The following is a 23,320-nucleotide window of genomic DNA, read 5'->3' as shown; positions in this document are numbered from 1 at the left end:
GCAAGTATGCAGAGAGAAAACAGACTTTGAAACAGCTGAAGAAAACAGATTTATCTGTGATGTTTGAGATGATGCTGGTAGTGTAAACGTGATTGAAATAGTATTGTAGGAGTGGTGAGTAAATATACCAGAGGCTTTTGGATAAACTGACTTCTCTTTGCTGCTCCATATGCCAAGTAAAGGCAATATGTCCTGTTTGTTTCTGAGATGTTCCTTCCCCAGGGAGGCTGTATCAGGAGGAGCAGCCACTGGTTTTAAGGATTGTTGTGCTCCCAGATGCCAATGCAGAGCTCTTCTTTTATGCCCTGGATGTGGTTGCTGGCCTCTTCTGGGCTGTTGGAATTAAGATGTTGCAAGACCGAGGGGAAAAAGATCCAGCAAATATTTTTGTGTGGATTTCTTGTAGAATAATCAGTTTTTTAGCCTTTTGGTGTTTCACAAATCAGCAGTGAAACCTGGAATGTGGAAGCTGTCTACACTTTTCAGGACAAAGTGCTGCCTTATTTGACCGTCAGGCTGATGGATAAACTTACAGGACAAGCTTAATCTTTTTTTCCAGACTGAAAAATTACCAGGCTGAAAATGGATCTCACCTGTCATTCTCCTCTAACTAATTTTTGGCTTTTCATCTGACTTCAGTCAAATTTGATAAAGGCAGTGAAATTAAGTATACCAGGGCTCAAGATTCATGGAGATGAGGAGCTTGGGAGAGCAAATCCACCCTCCCATGGTCTGGCAGAGTTGTCCTGGTGCCAGCCCTGTGCACAGGAGATGTGGAAGGAGGAACCTGGGAAAGTGAGTGAGGAGCTCTAAGGTAGGAAAGGGACGGACATACTTGAATTAAGTCCCACACACCTACAGGTAAACCAAGATTCATGAACTGCAGTGAGAGTGTTTGGGGGTTTCATTGGCTTTTTTTCCCCCCAGAATTTAACATTCTCTGAGGCAAACATCCGGATGACTTTATTAAGCACCTGTAATAATGCTCCCTATATGTTTGTTTGGATTTAGGGCTTTTGTTTTGCCTTCTCACCCAGCTGAAATTGTGCCTTAATTCTTCACACAAAGCTTCAGTTGCACCCTGTGAGCACATCGCTTCCAGCAGCAGCCACTGCATCAACCTCCTACTGGCATTTTTTAATTAAAAGAACAGCACTATCACTTCAAATTAGTGCCACATAGCTTATTGGAGTAAGGAGTGAAATGGTGTTTAAAGGTTTTTCGCTCGTGGAAATTTTTTATTAAAATTTGCTGTTTTGGCTTTATCAGTAGTTTGTCATTCAGTGCTTGGCCAATATCTGATTCCGAGGTGTGCAATTCCTCTCAGTGATATGAATGCAAATAACAGCCTGGCTTTTAATATCTCCACTGTTTGATAAACAAGAAGCACCTTCTTCATAAAAACAAAGCAACCAACATTATATTATTTTATGATTCCCACAAAGCCTGTTTTTCAAGTGCATTCCCTGTGTGGAGAAGGTAGTGAAGAAATAGATATTTCTGGGAGCTTCTGTGCCATGAACTGTGAAGAGCTGTTTTTGTAATCCTGTTCAGTGAAATTGTTAGGCCTACGTTATACTAAATTACTGTGAGAGCAAGGAATATATCCAGGGGGAGGTAGCCCTAGTGAGAATTTTCCTCATGCAGCATTTCATTCTGTCTGGAATATTAGCACTGTTAACCATCCATGCGAAATGTAATGTATTCAATCTATTATTCAATTTAAACTGGAAAGCAAACGTCTTAGGCTTTGGGTGAACCAGCTGTCCTCATGTACTGAGTTTTTTAGATGTTAAGTTGGGCTTTGGATGTGCTGATGTAGTAGTTTGATAATGAACTTTTTGTTCAAGAGAACTTTCTTCATTTTTTTTTTTTTGCAGGATCCTGCGACCAAGTGGTGTCACTTGCATAAAATCCTGTGTCTTGAATATGCATTAAGGTTGTATGGGAGAAGCCATTGTATTTTTTTCCTTCAAGCTCCAGTTTATTTATGTAATACCTTTGATCAAGCTGTCTCAGAGCAGTGGGATTGTAATTTATTGATGTAATGGACACTGACATTTTGTACAAGGAAAATGGCAAACAGGTGCTGTTGACAGGCGAAGTGATGAATGTATAATGTAGAAAAAATTGTGACTGAAGATCCTGGTTGGAATAATGCACTAAAACATTTTCACCCAGATCCCAGTCTTTGTGACTGCAGATTCACTTGGGATTTGAAAGGGAGGCTCCTTTAGCGAGTAGCTTGCAAGTTGTTAATAAAAATTGCCCATGGGAGGAAGGTCCACATATATTGTTGTTAAGCCACTGTTGAGAAACTGATTTTGCAATGAAAATGTTTATTTGTTTTGAAAGAAAAATCTGTGCTAGAATGCTACACATGCTCTACTTATCTGTTTTCATTCTAAACGCTATTTTTATTTTGCTCTCTGCAGCCAATCTGTAACTAAAACATTCCTAGCATCCTTTGGCTGGAGATTCAGTCAAGGACTTTTTTGTCCTGCTTTCTAGAAGATGATTCCAGTCTTTCTTGAAGCTTCTCCAAAGGAAATTTCTTTCTGGAGTGGATAAGGTGACGAGAGAAGTCACTGCTTATGGTCCAAAGGCTTAGTGACATCCTCTGGTTGTCATGCCCGGCTGTGCTTAATCTGAAAACAAATGGAAGTATTTTAGCATAGCTACAATGGCACACAGTAAGAGTTGGAGCCACTCTGTGATGTTAATTCTGCTTGAGTTCACTCGGCTCACGAGCTGGCTGTTAGCAAAATGATGTGGATAAATGTTTTGTGGGCACAGAGGAGAGGGGCTGCGTCCATGTCCCTGGGCTACAGACCTCCCTCCCCACCTCCCCATCCAATCCAAGGGTGTTCACCATCACGGATTGGATTTTCTTGCTCAACCAGGGATTGGCTCTGACCAACGTGTTTGTTTTGTTGTTCATCCCTGGTGACTGTCAGTAGCACTTGGCTGAATAAACAGAGACTATTGATCAAATTTGAAGTCATTATCTTGGCAGTTTAAATAGATGCTGGCCTATATGATTAGAACAAGGGAGTAACACATAGGCTGATACAGCTTTATTTGGAAAAAAAGCCTTCTTTTCATGAAGTCCTGTTTGGTGCCATTCAGCTCCCAGTTTTGTGCCTCCCTTAGGTCACACAAGAATGAGACATTTTGCTTAAAATACCTAGATGAAGAGGGTGACTTTGCTTGTGTAAGAGAGCGATAACACAGATAGAACAGGGATCCACTGAACTTTGGTACTAACTGGAGATCAGGTTTGGAAGAAGGCGGTGCTACCATGAGGTTATTGGTTAACCACATCCAGCAAGGGAATGCCCTGGGAGGAATCCTGCTCCAAGCCCCCAGCTCCAAAGCAGCAGCAGTGTTTGATTGTCCATCTCACTGCTGCTTAGCTGAGAGACACAGGGCTGTGAGATCTGGGTGTTCACACCCAAACTCCACGGGTGTTTAATTACTTCTGAAGCAAATAGTTTCCTTTTAGTGGCTGCTGTCCTGCCAGGTGCTGACAGCCTTCTCCATCATTTGAACATTTTGGATGGAGCATTTTTCTGAGGGAGTTGTGGCGCGCTCTGAGGTGCCGTTGCTAAGATGGGCAGTGCTGTGTGAACACCCAGCACTGAGCAGGACTAATCCCCTTCCTGCCAGCCCGGTGCTCCTGAGTCACAGGGCTGTGTGTCTGTCCCTCGAGAGCATGCACTTTCAGCAGGGATGCACACGGATTGACCCACATTTCCTCAGGCACAGCAGCAGTCACGTGCAGCTCATTGCCAGGAAATCAGATGAGAACTGATGTAACTCAGTTCATCCAGCGTTTGCATGGCCCGGGCCAAAGTGCTTTTAGGGATTTACCACTTGTGTGACTAATAGGTGATTAGGTGGATTGGAAGGGAGTGTGTCTACGTGCTTCTTGTAGGCAAGACTTATCCTGTAACAATGGCAGCACCAAAAAAAGTCCCTTACACATCATTCTCTAATTGTAGTTTTTAAATTAGATTGGTTATTAAATCAGATTTTCTTCCTCTACGTGAAAGCCTTCATACTAATTCATTGGAAAGTTTGTTGCTTAGGGATGTTTTCCCTGTGACAATGGGACAAATGTCCCGTAAAAAAAAAAAAAAACAACCAACAATGATTCAGTCCTGGGATTAATAAAAGAACAAAAGTAGGTGAATGAATGATAAAAATTTGGCTTCACAAAGCTATTAATACCTCTGTAATTGTGATCTTTTTTTGGAACAAGCCTCGTTTCTGTCCCATTCTCCTTCGCCTCTGCCACAGCTTCCTTATTCCTGCACATGCACTTGCAGTCCCTCTCCTTCCCCAGTGCCACCACTGTCACCTCCCCACGTCCCTCCCCAGGTTCAGCAGGGCTGGCACAAGGCCAGGGCTAATAAGCCCAGACAAGCTCATTCCCTGGCAGGTGTCCAGGTGACTGCTCACCTTTGGTGCCCTCCACAAACATGGGTGTTTGGGCTAATTTGGGTTTTTTATTTGTACGCAAGGAGAGTTTGGGCTGAGTTCTCTGAACAAATGAAAAAATAGACATAAAGACAGTGGAGAGCAATTTGTAGACTCTTGGATGGACGTTGGAAGGGGTTATAGCGGGCTGAATAATCACAAAACAAGATACTGGAGATAGAAAAAGAATCCAGAGTTAAAAACAATATTGTAAAACAGCTAGTGTACCTGATTCAGAATGAGAAAGGATGCCAAGAATTTTATTTGGGTGAACACAATTTTTCTTCTCTCTTCCTGTTTTTAAACTTTGCACCTTTATTTTAGCTTTTGTGTAGGAAATTAAGATAATTGTTCCATTATGTAGCTCAGCACTTAATCAGCCTGAATTATTTTTTAAAATTTTACTTGAATGGTCAAGGTGTCATTTTTCCCTTTTTTTTTGTACTTGCCTCTTGAATCGTCTGGAATCTGATGGATATAATTTGAATATGGAATGGTAATGAAGACAAAAATAGATGTGTGCAAGAGCTGTTAACAAGGAAAGCATCAAGAAGAGAAGTCAGTGGAATGTTTAATTCCATCTAGTGCGGGCAGTTTTCCCCCTAAGACATTAAAAGCGTTTATACCTCAGTACTAAGATCCAAGTTAGGATCAAGACTTCATTTATTATGGGCCATTAGGCTCTGCCACTTCTTTCCAGCACCAACTCCATCTTGATGATCCATATGTTTGTTATCCTCAGGTTGATAACGACAGCCCAGGGAGCTCTGGGAAGAAAGAAGTACTTGGGAATGAATTCCAGCTGGTTCAGTTTTTGGCTGGCCACTCTCTAAGTAGCCTAGAACAAAATGAACTCATGGCTTTGGGCTTTTGTGCGCCCTTAACTCTTCACTGAATATGGACTTTCACTGCCCTGGTTTTTAAGTCAGTGCTTGCTCTGGGTCAGTTCAGAAAGAGCTGCTCCATCTTGTGTGTGTGTTACCATCCTGCTAAGCAAACAGCAGGTCTGAGAATAAGGAAGGCAAAAGCTGTAAGAGCATGAAAAAGTTTCTTTGGCAGCAAGGCCCATGGCTTTGAAAAGCTTTACATGACAAGACTTGAGGCTTTTTATGTTTCTATCCAAACATGCCAAAAAGCACTCGGCATACCTCAGTTAAAATCCAAGCATGGAAAACAGCAAGATGTGCTGGAAATCAGGGAAAGTTTCTGAAGCATTTGTTAACCTGAGGTATGTGGTGGTAAAACAGTGATACAGTGCTGATGCCTTACTTGAAAGAAAGAATGCTTTTCATTACTTGCAAAAAAATTTGAGGTGTTGACTGTGCCTCTTGAAAAGTCATCTAGTACCTCCTGGAATTTGTCCTGGTAGCAGTTACTGAAGTTAGTAGTGAGTGCCAGAAGAGGTGCTTGGTAAGTGTTATTCTTTGCAATAGATTTTTTGTTACAAGATTTCCAGTTATTAAAGAAATGCAAAATGAGCCGTGTTACACTGAAATAAATTGGGCTCCCTGCAGTATTCTGAGGTTTCTTCTTTCTATATGAGTAGTAGGCTGTAGGCCAAATTTTCCTGTGGAATTTGTGTGTTGAAAATTCTTCATTCAGTGTTTCAGTATGAATGAAGAAATATGGATTCTTGAACATTGTGACCACAGTGATCATCAGTGTTTTTATACTTCTAATTATGAACTTCTAAAAATAACTCTAGCAAAATTTGTTGGTTTGTACTTTCAATGTTTTTAAAAGGGGAATTTTTTCCCTCTTCCTTCATTTTGCTGGAAGTTAATCTCAACATCAGCAGCTTCCTGGGTCACTGAAGGAATTCTCTTGCCAGCTGCCTGCTCTTGGTTCGCAAGGAAGCTTCAGTTTAACGCTGAGCTGAGCAGTCCAGAGCCATATATACTGAGCACTAAGGCAACGTTCCATGTGGATTGTTTAACTCCAACTCTTTTACTGATACATTTAAGCCCCATGGGATGAAGTAATAGTTTACATAGTTTATAACTTACATATAACTTAACGCCATTAATTTTTTGAATAACAATGTTCTTGCTTTTGAGCAATCTACTTAGCACTTGATGAAAACCAGACAGTAATTTTGTACTGTTTATTAAAATACCCCAATTGGAAACTTTCGTTCCTGTAAAGTTGATTTTATACCTTATTTAATTGCAGTAAGATATCAATGAAGTCAAATACTGATTTTGCTGGAGAAACAAATCTCAGTTTTAAATTGAGATTGAGAATGTGTTAAATTACATTTTTTCCTCCTTTACAATAGTGCTTAACATTCAAATTACTTCGTTGAAATACTGACACTACCTATATGTGAAGGAATGTAAATACCAGCCACTCTTTGGAGATACAAAACATATGTTTTATGTTTTAAACTGAGAAATCTGCTTCGTTTTAGCTTGGAAGTTGTAGACCTTTCGCTGTTTGACAAAAATTCAGTGTTTCTATTGAACTGTTGCTTGGCTGTATCTACTCAAACTTTGCCAAGATTTTCTCTACCAAGGTTTCTTCTTTCACAGGTTTCACGTGTTCTGCAGCAGCAGGTCAGGCTCCTTTCTGCTTTCTGCATAAAAAGCAGCTCTTCTGAGGAAAGGCAATATTTATATATCGAGCTGGAGATAGTAGTGCCTTAGAAAGTACAGAGGTTGTGTGTGGTGTTCCTGACATTTCAGAAGTGTTTCACTCCGTGGACAGGACCCCAAGGCTGGGTCTGGTTTAATTGGTGTGAGTGCTCTGCTCTGTCTCTGCTTCTGCTAATTGTAGTGCTCAGTTAAGCACCTGCAAATGTGTTGCTTCTGGTTTTGGCTTTCTCCTCCGTTATAAAGCAGCAGAGGGCAGTTGTGCAGGTTTTCCTCACGGATTTAGGAAATGAATGGCTTGTAAAAACTCGAAGTTCATTAATTGGATGGTGTTTTGTGGGGAAAAAAAGCTGCTGTTAGTACAGAAACATACCTGTAACCTGAATCTCACAAACTGCTTATAAAACATGCAGTTGTAGTAGTGGTCTGGGTAGCCCCAGAGAGAATATCTGGTAAGAAGGAGAATCTAAATTTCTGTGTTTTATAGTGAACATAATATTTATTGGAAAAGCCTTTTATATACTGAATTAGTAAGCAAATGATCAGCTGCACAGGAGAATCCTTCTGGCCTTCTTTTTGGTAATGAAAATAAGGCATTCAAGGCTTTATACCTTGAACTTATGAAAGTGAAGATCAGAGACACCTTAAATGAAACACACCTCCCTGAAATGCTGACTGAGCACAGGCTCTGTTCTCCACTACAGGAGTGTCAGCTATTTCATACCTAATTTATGCCTCAGCGATATCCGAACCATTTAGGGTTTATTTTCTGTATTTGATTTTTACTTTACTGTTGTTCACCTCACATTTTCCAGAGAAACAAATTCATATATCTAAACATTTGGATAGGATTTCTAGAAAGGACCTTTTGTTACTGGGACTTTGGGATTAGGGCTGGGTTTGAGCTCGATCCCCTGCTCTGCCTGAGACCTGTTGTGAGCAATGTTAGGATGAGAACAGGGTCCCATTAGGTGCTGGGGATTTTAGGGATTTGAAAAAGATGCTTTGAAACCTCTGTGGTGTTAAAAGTACAAAATATTTTTGGCCATCTTAGTAAAATTCAGTTTGGAATCCGAGTTATGAGTGCATGTGGGTGGAGGAACATGTTTTTCATGCTTTAGGAATTTTATTCCAGATGCTTTTGCAGTGCTTGGGTAACTATGAAAGCAAAGTATTGAGATTTCAGCATGGATTTATTCCTTAGTTTTAATGCAATTTAAGAGAATTGAGCCACATAGTTTCCTGGTGTGTTTTTAGCTTTATTTTGGTGATGAGGTTGCACAGTTCACGTGTCTGATCCAAAGTGTGAGCACAAGAATGTGCAAGGTGTGCAGTTAAGTCTGTCAGTGTAGACACCACTTGCTTGGAAATATGAATTATTCAATGCAAGTGCATGTGGTTAGAGATGCAAAGGATTGGATAAGGAAAGAATTCCAGAGTTGTGTTGATTCCAGCAACTGTAACTTACACAGTGAAGTGTGGAGTAAATGAAAAGTCAGTTTTGTATTTCCAGCAGGAATTTTTTCATTGAAATGGTTTTCTTTAGCTCTCAGCTAAGAGGTTGTATTTGCCCTGAGAACAGCATATTATTCTGTGTGGTTTTAACAGCAATTTTGAGGGTTTTAACAGATATTCCTGTATCTCACTAGAGCATACAGAAGCTGGTGCTGTAGCTGAAGTCTGAGTGTATCCTTTGTTTTCAGAGAATTGGGAGATGGTTTGGGGACACTTTAACAAAGCAAAAACTTGACTGAATTTCAGAAATCTCTCCTTACAGAATTATTGTCCCACTTGGCTGTGGTCCTGGCAGAATTATTGGTGGGGGTGGATGACTGAGTTTTAGAAACCATACAGTATAAATTACATTATGTTCTGTTAACGTATTTCCTGGTAAAGCTGTGTAAATGATGGGATGTTCTTGGGAATAGCTGTAAAATGGTGATAGTAATAACTGTCTTAGCTCTTAAATTCCAGTTCTCACAGAAACTGGTTGTGCTTTGGACATGTTTGGAGACAGTCAGCAAAGAGAAAGTGGAGCTTCAAGGGCATCTTGGTGACAGAGGAGGTGTCACCAGTTAGGGTCTCACTCTTGCCCCAGCATCTCTGGCTGTATTTCCTACATCTGAGCAACCACCACAGGGCCAAGAAGAACTATTAGCTGAAGGTGGTGAAACAGCAGTCTACAAATGTTTGCCCTAAAAAATAAAGTTCAGAAGAAAAAGCACCCATAGAAGTACAATTTGAGTGGGACAGATAAAACTCACAGGCAGCTCTGCGTTCAGAGCTGGGGGCATGTCTGTGAGACTCAAGCATTTGGGGGTACTCAGGTCTGTCTAGGAAATTGGGAACTGTGTGGAGAGTACGACAGGGCTCTTGGCCTGGATTGGAGGGAAGCATTGCAAAGTAGTAAGAAAACTGAGCAATAGCTGGGATTTAATGAAAGATTTAATCTGAGAGGTAACCTTTATCTCAGGTTATTTATTAGGAGTGAGCAGAGGAGGCAGAAGAGAAAGAAAAGTTGGGATGAGGAATAATTGATCAGCTTATTCCCACCTCTGATTTGTGTGCCTTTCTCAGATTCTGTACATCAGCATTAATTCAGCTTACTATTGATCTCCCTTTTTTTATCCCTGCAAAGTTCTTCAGCTGATTCCATAACTCTTCAGTGTTTCTCCAAGTTTTACATCTCAGTCAGTTAATTTTTAAACTTGTTTTACTGGTCTTGTGCTGCACACAGTCTCAGTTAAAAAGGAATTTAATGAGTCTTGTTCTTCCAATAGCACTGTGCTGGATTTTTCAATGATTTGTATTATTGAGGGCTAGGTCAGCCCTTGCTGATTGTATGTGAAAACTTATTGTTGGAGAATTTTTCACTTTGAGTAATTCTTAGGAATGGAGATGAAGCTCTTGTGTTTTGTCAACTTGGTTTTGTTTGCAGTAGGAGAACTGCCTCTCATTCGTGACTGGTTTCTGCTTAGGTAGGATGGAATTTTGATTCCTGGCTAAGTAGATACTTTAATGACATGTTAATGGACTAATAAAAATGGCTTTTTCTGGGTGTGTGGTTTTTTGAAGATCTCTTCAAAGTTGTCTACTGTTTGCAACTGGCTACACAAAGCCAAGTTCCAACCCACGAGGAGATCATGCCTTGAAAAGAAGCTTTGATTTTTACTGCAGCCTACACAAAAGGGCCACAAAAAGGGTTCGTGTATCAACTCTAGTGACTCTGAGAATTGAGGGTTTTATAATGAAGCCTTGCTTTAATCTGGTAGTCAAGGTCTGGTTTAGCATGAGTTCAGGCAGAGCCTTCCAGTGTCAGGGCATGAACACAGGGCCTGGAGTCAGAGGGGTCTCGGGGGCTTTTGGTTGGTTTGTGTCTCAGATTGCAAATCTCATTGGCACCACAATGCTGAGATCGTTAGTGAAGGCCACTCAGGATGCATGTCAGGATGAAATTAGTTCCATACAGCTAATTGGCTTATTTGGCAAATGTAAGGGAAGGCTGTGGGTTTGTTTATCTCTGTGCTCGCAGGCCCTGCAGCGGTTCGGGTTCGGTTACTGAGAAGTTAAAACCGTCTGGATTTATGCATTTCAGTCTCGAGCAGACGAAGAGAAAGCCCAAAAGTATTCCTAAAGCAAACAAAAAAATGACTAGAATAGAAACCTTGGCCTTTGTGGTGACAATTTAAAGTGCAATTTGTGAATAAAGTGGTGTATTTCAGTTCAGTGATGTGGCTAGGCGTAGAGAAACTGCACTTTTACACACTTCAGCCATCTTTCCTTTCCCATAAAACCATTTTTTGCACCCCACCACAAATAAATGATTGTCATCCTTAAAAAAAACAGACATGTAAAACCTTCACGGGTTGTCTGGTAGTAGAAGTAAAACCAGACCTTATCTGCAGTGAAGTCTCATTTAAGGTTATGTGCAGAGGACACAACTGTAAGCAGTCATTCCTCAGGGTGGTTGAGAAGGGGTGGCTTCTGGTATTTCAAGTATTTTCCAAAATCCACGGAACCGTTTGGATGAGACATGATTTCACATAAGAGATTCAATTTCACATAAGAGATTCAGCAAAGATTTTAATTGTGGTCCATAAACTTTGGGGTGTTGGAGCAGCATGTGATAAATAGCTGATGTTTGCTTTTTTCTCCTTTTTGGGGGGAGGCTTTTTTCCACTTCATGCACATTATTTTTGCCGTGCTGCCTTCCCAAAACTGTTTTTCAGAATGGTGGGATTTCTGCTGATGAAACCAGGATGTGAGCTGGCACACACAGGGGACTGTCCTGCTGGGGCACCTCCAACACAGGCCACCAAGTTCACAAGTCAAAACCTATGCAGACTTTGAAGCATTAGCAGAGATATTTCCATTACTTGGATGCCTCAAATTTGACCTGCTTTGCAGCCTTTTTCATTTTCCAATTGTGTGCAGTAACTTTAGTTTCATTTTATGTCGAGATCTTTATTACTTTCTATTCCAAAGCCTCATTGTTCTTCTTTGCTTGTATCATAGAACAAACCAGCCTGTGGTGCTTGTAATGATTATGCTGGATATCTCTGTGATTAAAGATGGTCTGAACAGATGGAAATATTAAGTGAAGTCCTTTCTGCGCCATCAGCCTGCTGGCCTGTGTTTATCTTCTGTCACCAAGTAAAACGAATGTATCCTGGAATCTGGCTGTCTGTTTGTACAAGCATAAATAATTAACCTGGAATATCCAAGGGAAGGCCAGAGATGGCTGAAAGGGGTGTTTGCCAGCATGGTTCACTGTGACCTCCCCCCACTCACCTTTCCTAAGGAAGATGTGGACGTACTGCTGGTTTGTCTTGTCTCCAAAATTGACTTGGATACTAAATTGAAGGCTGTGGTTAGCTCAGATCATATCCACATGTAAAGGTCCTTAATTTGAGCATGGAGGCTCCTACCTTTAACTTGCAAAGTGTGAATGAATGCAGTCCCAGGTGCACATTTGCCTACTGTTTTGCATTGGTACAGGCTGGGCCTATGGAATATTTTCATCACTTGCCTTATTTACTTTATCCCCCAGGAAACTGTGTCCTTTGTACACTGTGCAGCTGGAAACTTGTAACATCTTAGCAGTGTGCAATGGGATGGGGTGTGTTGGGAGTTGGACTCTGTGATCACTATGGGTCCCTTCCAGACTGAGACATTCTGTGGTGTATGGGAATAAACCTGGTGCTGATGCAGAGTTAGGCTCTGTTTACTTGGGAATGTTTGAAATGGTTCCTCTCCCAGCCTGTTTTTCTGTGCCTCCCTGCAAGTGCTGCCCTTGCTGCAGGATGGTGTCTCAGGGTGAATTAGCAGCATTCTGATGCAATTCTCAGCTGGGTTGTTCAGACACTGGTGCCACTCTGTGCTCTCCTCACTGTACCAGTCCTGCTCCTGCGGCACCTCCTGAACCACAGCAGATGATTCATTTCTGTTTGGAGGCAGGGTGGACAACCAGGGTCTGGCAGAGGAACCTCTCAGCTCACTCAAGTTACATCCCCAGGGTGAATACTGACTTTGTCTAAGGCTCGTCCTTTCTTCACCTCCTGCCAAATATGCTTTCACACTAGCACTGCACCCAGCTGGCTAATTTGGCCTTTGAAATTATCTCAATAATGTCAGGTACTTAAAAAAACATTCCCATCCCTTTATAAATATTATAATCTAGATGTAAGGACATTGTTTCGGTGTTGTTTGGGATCTGTTGTATTAAAAAAAGTTCTTCAGAGCTGTGCAACAATCCAGAGCAGAGCATAAACAAATCCTGTGTCAGGCTGAAACAAGTTGGTTGACTTTGAGGAGGCAGAATGTAAATACCCAAGTCAGGAGAATTAGTACCTTTTGTAATGTTGCAACAAATGCAGGGAGATCACTCCTGCTGACAAGCCCAGAACCTTTCTTGTTTAAAAGAAAGAAAAACTAACAGAAAAAGCACTTTGGAAAATGGTCAGAGAGGGGATATGGGCAAGGCCTGGGCAAAGAGCTTAGGGTCTGTCTCATTCTCCTAAATCCACTCTGAACCACGGATAAAATTAATATCTTTTTGAGCTTTTGTAGCTAAACCTACCCAAGTCCCTGAATTTGGGGCTTGAATTTGCAGCCATCAGGTCCTCTCCTGTTGGAGAGGATGTGTTTAAGGAGGAAATGTGGCACAGTCCCAGCTTTGCACAGCAGGGAGGGGCTGTCTGCTCTACTGCTGGCATGGATTCACATCCAAGTCTCCCGTTGCTGACCTTTGCCACCTGTTTTTTTACTGGAATTTAGAAATCTGTGGCTTTTAAGTGATACAGCTCTTGCAAATATTTTTTTGCTCTAGTGGGTTTAACATGCAAATAGTGGAGCAGAGCCAATGGTCCATCTCGGGCAGCCTCATTCTGGAGATTGCTCCATAAAGGTTTATTTCAGCTATTAGCTTTTGTGCCAATATTTTTCTTACAAGAAAGAGTAATAATTTTTGCAACCGAAAATTGAGGGTTTCACAGGCTGTGAGTGGAAAATTGGCAGCTGTGCTCATCTACTGTAGACTGAAAGGCTGGGGCAAAGGGAAAAGAGTTAGATGAAAAATATAATGCTTCAATAATAGCTTTAGAAATTTAAGCTGCTGTTTCGAAAGCACACCTGAAATATAGAATAAAGTTAATAATTATATGGACAGACCATATGGAGAAAGTTACAGATGTCATCCTTCTCTAGCTCAGTAAATTATTCTTAAAACTGGGGATGGCAAAGTAGAGTTATTTGATTTAAAAAATCTCACAGGAACTTCAGAATTCCTTTGGGCTGGTACTAGCATGCTCAAGTTCTGATTTTACTTGTACTTAATCTCTCTTTCTTGAGTAGTTTTTCCTCTGAAACACTCGCAACAGGAAAAGGAAATTAAAGGTTGCTCTATCATGCTTCCACAGAGCACAGGATGGTGATCCTGTGTTGTTTCAAATTGAATTGCCATAGTCCTGCACACTTCTCTTTTTGGTCAGTTGTTTAAAAAAATATAAGAGAAGTTTTCTCTGATTATACAGTTTGCCAGTGTAAGAAAGAAATAAATTTTAATCCATTCTAAAAATACTTTCCTGGTGTGGCTGCTTTAATTATTACTAAGAGGGAGGATTTGTGGATTTTTTTCCATGGGTTATGGGTTTAATAGTGAATTTCTTTGGTCTGTTTGCTTGACACGTGAGGCGAGGCAGTTTTTTCTCTGCTGCCTGTGTTACATAGGGAATGTTTCTCTGGAGCTGAGAGGTGTAATTCTAGTAGAAGTGTATAAAAATAAATAAATAAAGTATTTGTTCCTTTTCACCTTCCCTTTCCCCAGTATAGAATTACAGTGAGACTGAGGAGGGGGAGATGGAGATGAGAAGGGGAAATGGTCCATACCTGGGGAATTGGCCATTGATTATCTTCTGAGCCTTCATTCTCATGCTGAATTTTTTCCCACTGGGGAAAGAGACTCTCTCAACAGTAATTAGGTCTTTTATAGTTACCTTCCTTTCTTGGATCTTAGTTTGAGATAAGTTAGAGTTCTATTATTTTCCTCTTTGGCTCAGGAGTTGTTTTTCCTGGCCTGTTGGAAGAGTTTAATGGATACTAAACAACTTGGATTGCTGAGATCCTACTGAGCAGTCCTTATGGAAAAGCAAAATTAGACTTGTAGCTGGTAATAGACCTGGTAGAAATGGAGATTGATGTGAGTTTCCTGATCTAATTTTTTCTTAAACTGCTGTGCTGGTGAGTAGAATTGGAGAGAGGGAAATGATGTCTCATTTGTGGCCCTTTCAGAGGAAAACATCTTGATGCAGATTTTTTTTTCAGTATATTTATATTTCTCCTGAGTGAGGCCCTGTCATGCTTATCCCCAAACCTTTGTGTATTTGCAGATTGCTTCTGCTGTTGCAGAATTCCTGCCATGCTTTGTTTCACCATGTCTCCACACTTTGTGTGCAATAAGCAGGAGGTTGCATTGCACTTGATGGGACTTAGTGAAGAGGTCTCTTCCAGGAATCCCAGAACTGTTCTTTGTTCAGAAAAAAAACAATTTAGCCCTTGTTCTAAAATGGATGGATTCTGAAACAACAACAAAAATCTGATTTAGCATTTGTGTAAACATGAAGTAAAGAAAATTAGGAGGTTTTAGTGCAAAGGGATGTTCATTAAATCCTCTATGTGTTGTATCAAGAATTAAAACAGCAAATATAAAGCCAAATTTATCTGTAAATATTCCAATTCCAGATAAAGAAAACAATGCTCACATTTAATATTTAGGGTTTTTTATTAATTATGATCAGATATTATTTTAGCTGATATGATTACCAGAAAGCTTCTTTTTTATGGTTTTAAAATTCCTTTATCTGCTTTTTTGTTTTGCAGTATTATGTGCCAAGAATCTTGCAAAGAAAGATTTCTTCAGTAAGTATGTCCTAATTGTGTAACTTTCTGCTCTGGATTAATCAGATTTATTTGGAGATGGTGCATTACTGTGGAGACTCATCTGTGTGTGTCATTTGCACTGCATTACTACAGGAGTACTCTGGCTTGTAGATTGTGTGGATGGACTTCAGGGTAGGAACACTGAGGGTTCATAAATTCCAGCTGAAAGTCTGACTGCTGGTACCACAGGCAGGCTGCTGCTCACAGCTCTGTGCTGAGGGGTACCAAGAGCATCCACCTCAAACACAGGATTTACTAAATACTTTCAGGATAATGGCAGCTGTCCTTTCTTGAAGTTGGAGCTTCTAATGGCATTGTCTTGGAAGCAGCAAAACAAAGGACTGTTTAACAACACTTTTTCCTTTCCACAGGACTTCCTGACCCATTTGCTAAAATAGTTGTGGATGGGTCAGGTCAGTGCCATTCCACTGACACTGTGAAGAACACGTTGGACCCCAAATGGAACCAGCATTATGATCTGTGAGTTGTTCTAAGGTCATGAGTAAACAGTATTCCAGAGATTTGTCTAGTGAACAAATAGTGCAGGGTTGGCACTGCAAGTTCATTTTGTGTTAGCAAGAGTCACATTTCATAGAATCTCTGAACAATTTGGTTGGAAGGGACCTTAAAGATCATCCAATTCCACCCCCTGCCATGATCAGGGACACCTTCCACTAGATCAGGTTGCTCCCAGCCTGGCCTTGGGCTCTTCCACGGATGGGGCAGCCACAGCTTCTCTGGGCAACCTGTGCCAGGGCCTGCCCACCCTGACAGAGAAGAATTTCTTCCCAATATCCCATCTAACCCTGCCCTCTCAGGGACTGATGTTTTTTTCAAGAAGAAAATCCTTGTTAATAAAGGAGTGGTACTTTGCTTTTAGGTGTTTGAATTTGGAGATAGTTGCGTGGCAGGTACACAGCACAAGGGCTTAGTGAGCTGTTCTGGAGTAGTGCCATCCAGCTTTTACAGAAGATTATCCTTGTTGGAATGATTTATTTTCTTCAAATTGTTAGAACCATAAATTCTGAAGTTTTGTACACTAATCGACTTGTTTAGCTTTTAATGAGGTTGGCTGTAGTTAAATTCATGCTGCAGCAATATCAATTTCCCATGCTGTGTGAAATCACTGTGCAGTAATTCATTAATAATAGCATTTTGGGCATAAGCTCTTGTGTATTTATAATAAAGAGGCATGACCAATGTACTAAAAGGTGTCAGAATTTGTACCAATTACAGCATCAGTTCTGTGGAGTTAGGAGGTTATTATTTCTAAAATTACTCTTTTAATATGTATCTTTCTAGATACGTTGGGAAAACAGATTCCATAACCATCAGTGTATGGAACCATAAAAAAATCCATAAGAAACAGGGAGCTGGCTTCCTGGGGTGTGTCCGACTCCTCTCCAATGCCATCAGCAGGCTAAAAGATACTGGATGTAAGAGCAATTCCTCCCTGGTGTGACCAAGAACCCTCCATACCTTGTACCTGAGTAGTGGATAGTGTTCCCACCCAGCCCTTCCCAGGGTTGATTTTTCCAATTCTCCTTTGCAGACCAGCGTTTGGATCTATGCAAACTCAACCCCACAGACACCGATGCTGTCCGAGGCCAAATAGTGGGTAAGAATGACCCCAGCTAAACTCCATCTGCTTGGAAATATCCATAGGGAAAAGCTCCTCTAGTCACTGCTTCTGTGTCTGTTCTGTGCTATTTCTTCTTCTTTTACTGGGATTAAATTACATAACCTGGAAATTTTAATTACACTCCTATGCAGGAGTTTGTTTCCTCTCAGTTGATGATAAGAAACAACATTAAAAACAGGGAATGCATCTGGCAAGGCTTTGCTGCATCTCTGGAAGGGTGAATGTCCCTGTGAAATGATGCATTTGGGCAAGGTAACAGGCAGAGGGAATCTTAGGTGTTAAAAGAGGATCTGGAGGAGTTAAAAGACATTTTACAAGTTGCTGGTTTGATACCTTTGACTCATGCAAACCATTTCCAAATTTCAACAAGGCCGTGCTCATTTTACAGCAAATTTTCCCCACGTTTTACTGCCCCCACCCAAACCCAGCTTTTCAGTGATATATAAATATATTTGGCAAACTCCAAATTCTCACCCTAAGATGACATCTAGTGGTGAGCAATTTATTTTCAGCTTCTCTTTCTGGATCCTCATGAAACCCAGATGTAGAACCTGACATCTTTGACATTTACAGAAATAAACTCAAATTTTGAGGGGATGACTCTCTGGTTTCTCTTCTGCTTTTTAAAAAATTAGTAATGCTTTAAGAGAGTAGAAGGAATTTTGGTAAGTGATGTGTTCTTGTGTGTAGGTTAGAACTTTCCTTAGTATTTTATCCTGTATAAATGTGGATTTTTTTGCTTTTTGCTGTTTTTATGAATGCAGTTTTTCTTTTCTTGACCTGAGTTTGTGTTTTCTTCTTTCAGTCAGTTTACAGACACGGGACAGAATAGGCACAGGAGGTTCTGTAGTAGACTGCAGAGGGCTTTTGGAGAATGAAGGGTAAGGATTGTTTTCATTTCATTAGCAAAATGGTTAATGTGTGAGAAACTTAAGTATCAGTGTGACTAGGATGTTTTCTGGGAATGTGTATCAGGCCCTAAGGTTATGAGGCTGAACTTGGTAAGTCTTGATGAAAGGCTGAGAAATTTGGGTCTAAAAACATCAAGAAAATGGCACCTCTTGGGTTAAAAGTTGCAATACTCAAAGTTGTGAGGCGAGACAGGCAGTCATTTCTGCATTCACTTCTCTTGTGATGGAAACTCTTGAAGTTTCCCCATTTTCAGAACGGTGTATGAAGATTCGGGGCCGGGGCGGCCGCTGAGCTGCTTCATGGAGGAGCCGGCGCCGTACACGGACACGACGGGCGCGGCGGGAGGAGGCGGCTGCCGCTTCCTGGAGTCCCCCAGCCAGGAGCAGCGGCTGCAGGCGCAGCGGCTCCGCACCCCCGAGCTCAGAGCTCACGTGCAGACTCCTCAGAACAGGCCCCACGGCCACCAGTCACCTGAGCTACCTGAGGGCTACGGTGAGTAACTACCAAAGGGTTTCCTTGATCCAAAGACGTCACCAAAAAATTTCTCCCCTTTTAATCCATGGAAGTGTTTTGGAACAAGCAGCGTCCACGTGCATCTTGTTCTGCATTTTGGAAAAGGAACTAAGTGCAGATGGGAGTTTGAGATTGGCTAATTAGCAGTTGGCTACGCCAGGATACACTGAGGGGTTGATGGTGAATTAAACATGAGGTTTTGCTATGATGCTGTTACAGAAAATTCACTGCTAATCTTGGCTGTGTATCTAGGGAGATTGAATGTAAAGAGCTCTTTAAACTAGAGCAGTAATGCTATTTTTTCCTTCCCCCTTGGCATGTTGTGTAGGTTTGAGCCCACATTTGAGAAAAGTTCAGGAAAATATATAAAAGCAACAAAGAAACCAATAGTACAGAAGATTAGGGAGGATGAGATTAAGAAGAATTTAAACCTCAGAAAAGAGCACACCAAATCTAGGAGTAAAGAAATCTAGTTTGGGGGTTTGGATTGTCTCAAAATCTAACAACAAAAATACAAACTAAAGCGTGCTGATGCATGGATCTGTGAGTTCCCAAAGAATGTTGAAATGTGTAGTCAGAGTAAATTTGTCAAGGACAAAACAGTCCATGTTGCAAGAGATCAATGTGATGACTCCAGTACTTTCTCCTAGGAGGAAAATATTCTAATGTCTTTAAACTGTTTATTTGTTGGGTTTTTTTTAAGATTTGTAATTTAGAATAATCCTTCTTCCTTTTTTATAGAGCAAAGAACAACGGTACAGGGACAGGTTTATTTTTTGCACACACAGACTGGAGTGAGCACGTGGCATGACCCAAGGATACCAAGGTATGTATTTATAATTTAAAGTCAGGTGGGTTTGGTGTGTATTTGTGTGGCAGGATGCTGGATTTATAGGAGCAAAAATTTATGAAATGGCCTGTCTGAATTTAAAGGGAGAGCTCCCAGCAGAGGAATAGTTTGGGATATTTCTAGTTACCTTTTCATCAAACATTAAGGATTACTCTTTTTGAAAGAAAAAATTATTTAGTTGTGAATCATGTGAAACAAAAAGCAAAGAAATATTTAGTCCTTCGGGAATTCCTGTTTGACAAATTCTTCTAAAATGTTGATGTGGTTGTTTTTGGTGAAGCTGCAAATTTCTGAATCTTACCTATTTTTTTTTTTAATGAAAAGAGTTCAGACTGCAAATTGAAGGAAAAATGGACTTTTTTCTTAAAATAATTGTTTCTTGAGTATTCTACTTGTAAGTTTAGTTTTATTAGTGCTCAGTTGTGTATATCTGAAGGAGACATTGCTTGTTGTCTTTAACCTGGAAATTATTTTACTTTTTTTATGCTTTAGGCCAGTGATTTCCAGCTAGAAAATTTGAATCCTTCACATGATTAATTTAGTAAAGCCTCTTTAAACCTTAACCCGCAGTTAATCCAGGTCTTTGTGAGTAAGGTCTGGGGCTCTTCCTGAGTAGCTCTGAATCTGGGCTGTTTCATGGGCCACCTGCACACCAGATTCAAGAGTGAAGTTTGTAACTCTCAGCTGCTGCACTGCCTGGATAATAGAGGAATGTGCTGCAGGATATTAGAAAAATGATATAAAGTAGTGCAGGCAAAAGTGGTGATAAAAGCTCAGTGTATGGAAGGAAATGAAAAATAAAGCTGAGAGAGAGAGAAAATAGCTGATTTTAGATTAGCTGGTATTGTTGGAATAAGAAATGACAGTGGTTGTTCATTTGTGTCAGTCATGGGCTTGTGTGCCCAAAGTCTCGTGTCTTCTTCAAGTGATGGTCACCCTAATGAAAGGTGCTATTGCTCCTCTCCCCAAATCCTTGAGCCAGGGTTTCAGGAACAGCAGTGGAAGTGGACACAGCAGTGTCTTGTGAGTCACATCTATTTTAGTTATAGGTGCCTTTTGTACTACCAGCTTGTGGTGCAAAAAGCTAACCTTGGCATGAGGCAGAGATGTAGGTTAAAACTTGCTGTAATCAAATCTCTGCAGGACTTTCAGATGCACAGCTGATCCCAGCAAATGATCCCAACCATAATCTGCTTTAAGGAGCCTAACAAGGGCTTGTCTGTCTGCCTGTGTGTCCCTTTGGTTTATACTCACTGTGACACTAAGGCACCTTCAGTGTACAAAGCATTTCCATCTTTCTAAAGCCTCTCAATTAACTCATTTATACAAATATTGCATGGCTAGTTTGCATTGATTTAGTTGAGGAATTGCATAGAGTGGTGTCTTCAACCCTGAATCCATGCCAGCTGTCTAAAGAACACTTGATTTAACAACAAGTTTTCTGCCTAAAAATAATCTTTAGGTTTCCTTCCTTCCTTCCTTTTCTTGCCACTCTTGGTGTTTTCCTCAGTTAGGTGGCTGGAGCTTTAGGTATTTTCAAGTTTTTTAGGTGTAAATACATTCTATGTATTGAATTCAGACACTGCCTGGAAGTGAGTGACTGCCTTTAGCAGCACTTAGAGTAATACCTGAATTGTATCCAGGATGAAAGGAGTGAGTGAATGTGTTGCTAAAGCCTTACTCTCAGTGGTTTTTCAGTCAAATAGTCAGGATTCTAACCTTAACCTAATTAAAGAGGTGATTTTATTTTTTTTAAGTTATCTCACTATTTGGTTGCTTAACCTCAGCTGTGCATTAACATCTTGTTTGTTTTTCACTTTAGAGACCTTAACAGTGTGAATTGTGATGAACTGGGACCTTTGCCTCCAGGTTGGGAAGTCAGAAGTACAGTTTCAGGAAGAATATATTTTGTAGATCATAACAACAGAACCACACAATTCACAGATCCACGACTACATCACATCATGAAGTAAGAGCTTTACCTGATAAATGATTCCTGTCAGGTCCAGGAGTCATGAGGGGCTGAAACCCTGGATAATAATTGGGGACAGATGCAGCCAGTGCTGTAGTCAGGGTCCAAGCATTGGTTCTCAGTTCTGGTTTTATCTAAATTTTTTGCTGAGACTCTTCAGAAGGGTTTTTACTCTGCTCTTCACAGTTGTGGAAATCCTGGGGTGTGGGGTAGAAAGTCTGCCAGGGGTTCCCCAGCAGGCAGCTTATGTCTGTCTGGATGAGCAGTTCTAGCTGTGTGCTGGCTGTTCTGGATCTGGACTAACTTCATGCTGCCTTGAGCTCCAGACAATGGGAAGCCAGCTGGAGTCTGGTCAGTGGATGCTGTGCGCAGCCAATTTGGGTTTAGCAGGATTTGGTGAGCTCAAGCTCTGCATCATGGAAAGGCAGCTGAACTGTTGTGGAGCTGCCCCTGGAAGCAGCCTGGCAGTGCTGCTTGTGCCCAAGTACAGACTTTTTCCTGTGCTTGAAGCCAACCAGGATATCTCTGTATCTAAAAAATAATTGCTCTACAACCCAAATAAAGCGCTGATGGATAAGGATAGTTGAGTATATGAAGCTGCAACTATTTGGGACAAGTGTATCTTTTTCTCTTAACAACTGTAGATGTGATATTTTTACTGTGTCAGAAATCCACAGCCTCATTTTGCATGAAGCTGGAATAAAATCAGTTGCAGGTGTTTGACAGTTTCCTTTATAAAGCTTTTTTGTTCCATTAGAGATCTCTTTCCGTGTTGCACTCTTGAAAGTTCTCTCTATGCAGGACAATACCACACGAGCTTTAATTACTGCTCAGTCAGCAATCAGTGATCATGCTCCAGAGCCTTCCACATATAAAAACGGGTCCAAAATGCTGAAACTCTTTAAGTGTTCCTTACATTCCTGAATTTAGTGTAATGATGGTACAGAAATATCCAGCTGAATACACATTTCACTCCATGTTCCTCTTAGAGAAGCTTACTAATTTCTTCCATCATTGTTTTACATATTCCTTATTGTTATGTGTCCAGAATAAATATTGTCCTTTTTTTCTTCAAGCCATCAATGCCAACTAAAAGAGCCCAGCCAGCAGCCTCTACCAGCTCCAAATGAGGGATCATTGGAAGAGGGTGAGGAGTTGCCTGCACAGAGATATGAACGAGACTTGGTACAAAAGTTGAAAGTTCTTAGACATGAGCTCTCTCTTCAGCAACCTCAGGCTGGTCACTGTCGCATTGAAGTATCCAGAGAGGAAATATTTGAGGTATTTGATTGATACTTTTTTGCACCTTTTGTCCCTGAAGAGTTAAGTAAAACTGATCAGTGATGGTAACAACTTCAAGCACCCACCACATTACAGAGTTGTCATTGCAGTTTGCTTCAGATTAGCTCTTGATCAAAGTCATGTTTTCTGTAGTTCAGTAACAATCTATGTATTACAGAAATGCAGTAATCTTAATTACTGTATTAGAGAAATCTTAATAAACTTAATTATAGGAAAGAAATAAAATAGCTAATTGTACAAATGCACATACAGGAATCCTATCGTCAGATAATGAAGATGAGGCCAAAGGACTTGAAAAAGAGGCTTATGGTGAAATTCCGAGGAGAGGAAGGCCTGGATTATGGAGGAGTAGCAAGGTGAGATTTTGGGGGTTTTCTGACACCTCTTAACTGTAAAGTTGCCCTTTAAGTGCCCCATGGTTGGTACCATCCCCTTTCAAGTTACCTGTTAGTGGTATATGTTAATTTTTTCTGGTCTAGTTTATGGACAGTAGCTGTAGCTTCACTCTTTATACGGTAGGTTAGAATGTGGAAGCTTGTGATTTAACAATAACTTTAGCAAGTTATGAAAGTGTGATCAGCTCAAATTGTGAGGTCTCTCAGGGAGTGTATAGACCCTGA

General features: G+C 40.8%; 1 protein-coding gene across 4 annotated transcripts in view; it reads left to right on the top strand.

The window, feature by feature from the left end:
* The window catches only part of SMURF1 (SMAD specific E3 ubiquitin protein ligase 1), a 41,057-nt gene that overhangs the window by 10,537 nt on the left and 7,200 nt on the right, over positions 1-23,320 (top strand). For 2 of the 4 annotated variants that reach the window (XM_056503174.1, XM_056503173.1), the window contains exons 2-11: positions 15,450-15,488; positions 15,881-15,989; positions 16,812-16,945; positions 17,062-17,127; positions 17,957-18,032; positions 18,317-18,555; positions 19,318-19,402; positions 21,249-21,395; positions 22,475-22,679; positions 22,953-23,056. In XM_056503174.1, the coding sequence (XP_056359149.1) occupies positions 15,450-15,488; positions 15,881-15,989; positions 16,812-16,945; positions 17,062-17,127; positions 17,957-18,032; positions 18,317-18,555; positions 19,318-19,402; positions 21,249-21,395; positions 22,475-22,679; positions 22,953-23,056 (1,204 nt within the window). Of the gene's footprint in view, positions 1-15,449; positions 15,489-15,880; positions 15,990-16,811; positions 16,946-17,061; positions 17,128-17,956; positions 18,033-18,301; positions 18,556-19,317; positions 19,403-21,248; positions 21,396-22,474; positions 22,680-22,952; positions 23,057-23,320 lie in introns of all 4 variants that reach the window. The other 2 variants (XM_056503172.1, XM_056503171.1) reach the window with 1 other exon arrangement.

The sequence above is a fragment of the Oenanthe melanoleuca genome, chromosome 14, assembly GCF_029582105.1.
Source record: "Oenanthe melanoleuca isolate GR-GAL-2019-014 chromosome 14, OMel1.0, whole genome shotgun sequence".
In the NCBI taxonomy this organism is placed as follows: Eukaryota; Metazoa; Chordata; class Aves; order Passeriformes; family Muscicapidae; genus Oenanthe; species Oenanthe melanoleuca.
Note: the sequence above shows the minus strand (reverse complement) of the source record. Positions and strands in the feature narration are given on the sequence as shown.